The 1,677-nt window shown below is 46.8% G+C and overlaps 1 protein-coding gene across 1 annotated transcript in view; it reads right to left on the reverse strand.

Annotated features, from left to right (window-relative positions):
* The window catches only part of PAX7 (paired box 7), a 147,973-nt gene that overhangs the window by 53,050 nt on the left and 93,246 nt on the right, over window positions 1-1,677 (reverse strand). Inside the window, exon 5 of the mRNA XM_009325314.1 lies at window positions 886-1,085. Within this exon, the coding sequence (XP_009323589.1) occupies window positions 886-1,085 (200 nt within the window). The remainder of the gene's footprint in view (window positions 1-885; window positions 1,086-1,677) is intronic.

Raw genomic sequence — 1,677 nt, forward strand, 5'->3', positions numbered from 1 at the left:
TCCCTCCTCTCTCAGTGCCCGCAATTCAACTCTCGGCTGCGTGCACAGAGACTCTTGTGCTTAGCCTGAAACCTAATCGCACTGGCCACACGGAGGATGGACTGCTGGGGTCTCCATTTCACTTCTTTAACCCAGCACAATCCCCAATCCCTCCCCCTTTCCTTTCCGTTCCCCAAGGGACTCTATTATACCCCCCGATCTGTTCACACTCCTTATCCCTCTGCGTGTTTGCACACACTGCTGACCCAGCCTTTATCTGGAAGACATAAGGGTCTCTGTGTGGAGTTCCCACAAGGGCTATTAATCGTGTAGATGTCAGAGTCCCCCGGCTCCAAACCCTCCCTTCCTGCTCCTCCCCTCTTCTTCCCTCCTCCCGCCCTTTTTGTGCTCTCTGGAGATCGAGGAAAAAAAAGTTTTATGAAAATTCACACACAGAACTTGCAAACTTTGCAAAACATGATCTGCTCCCCTGGGCAAGGTTGGTAAATGGTGCAATTTCTCCTAAAACACCAAATACAAACATACACACACGCTGCTTCCTCTTCACCAAATGGAGGAATTTCCTCAAACAGAAAACAGAGAGCTAAATGCCTTGCCAAGTTAGGGAAAGTTTGGCTCCTGGTCCCAACCTGGATGGAAACCCTCCAGCTGGTACCTCTGTAATGGGCCAAATCCAAATGGCATATCTGCAAATCCATGGGAACGTGGGAATCTGCAGAACTGGATTTAAGTCTCAGATCCTTGTGGATGCGGCTCCAGAGAAGAAGCGCATCCATGTTACCACCTTTCAACAACCTCATCCCTGGCACTACCATCTCTTTCCCCGAGGTAAACAAGAAGCTGTGCCACCAGGCTGACTTGCCACGCACTGGTTCTAGTCCTTACCTGAACTCGGGCCTCGGTGAGCTTGGTTCTCTGAGCTAGCTCCTCTCGTGTGTAGATGTCTGGGTAGTGGGTTCTCTCGAAGGCTTTCTCCAGCTCCTCCAGCTGCTCAGCGGTGAAAGTGGTTCGACTGCGGCGTTGCTTGCGCTTCAAAGGCAGGTCTGGTTCGGATTCGACGTCAGAACCTTCGTCCAGCCTGTTACCTAGGGTGGTAAAGAAGTGGGAGATGAGGCTTGCGTGGTTAAAAGCCATAGGGAGAAAGGCTGTTGGAAGAGTTAAGCAGCCCAGCAAAGTCATCTCAAATCTACTGTGGTGGTGTCCATCGAAACAAATACTCTGTCCATGTAATACATCCACCAGTTTTCTACTATTTCTGTAGTTTCCTGATAATTTTTTTCCCCGCATTGTAAAAAGCTCACCTATCAAAATCAGAACTGTTTGCAGGAAAGGGATGTTCAAAGTCCACTACTGAAATTGTTACAGTGAAAGACCTTCCAGTTGTTGAGTTATTTCAAGAAATTTCCATTTTTTATTAGAAATTACTGTGTTTCAGAGCTGCACATTTTACATTGAAAAGATGTAGAAGCTGAAATGACTGCATAAAAAAATTCAATACACGATGCTTTGACTTGTGCAGCCTAATTTGCTCTTGTGTTTTGACAAGTATCAGTGTTTGAGATTTCAATTCTTTTAAACCACTTCAGGAAGAAGAAAAGAAATATTAGGAATTTTTACAGCTGGGAAAAACCTTTCCGACTCTGCTTCACCTCTGGGTTGGGCTGCCCACAGGATACA

The sequence above is a fragment of the Pygoscelis adeliae genome, unplaced genomic scaffold (assembly GCF_000699105.1).
Source record: "Pygoscelis adeliae isolate BGI_AS28 unplaced genomic scaffold, ASM69910v1 Scaffold36, whole genome shotgun sequence".
NCBI lineage: Eukaryota > Metazoa > Chordata > Aves > Sphenisciformes > Spheniscidae > Pygoscelis > Pygoscelis adeliae.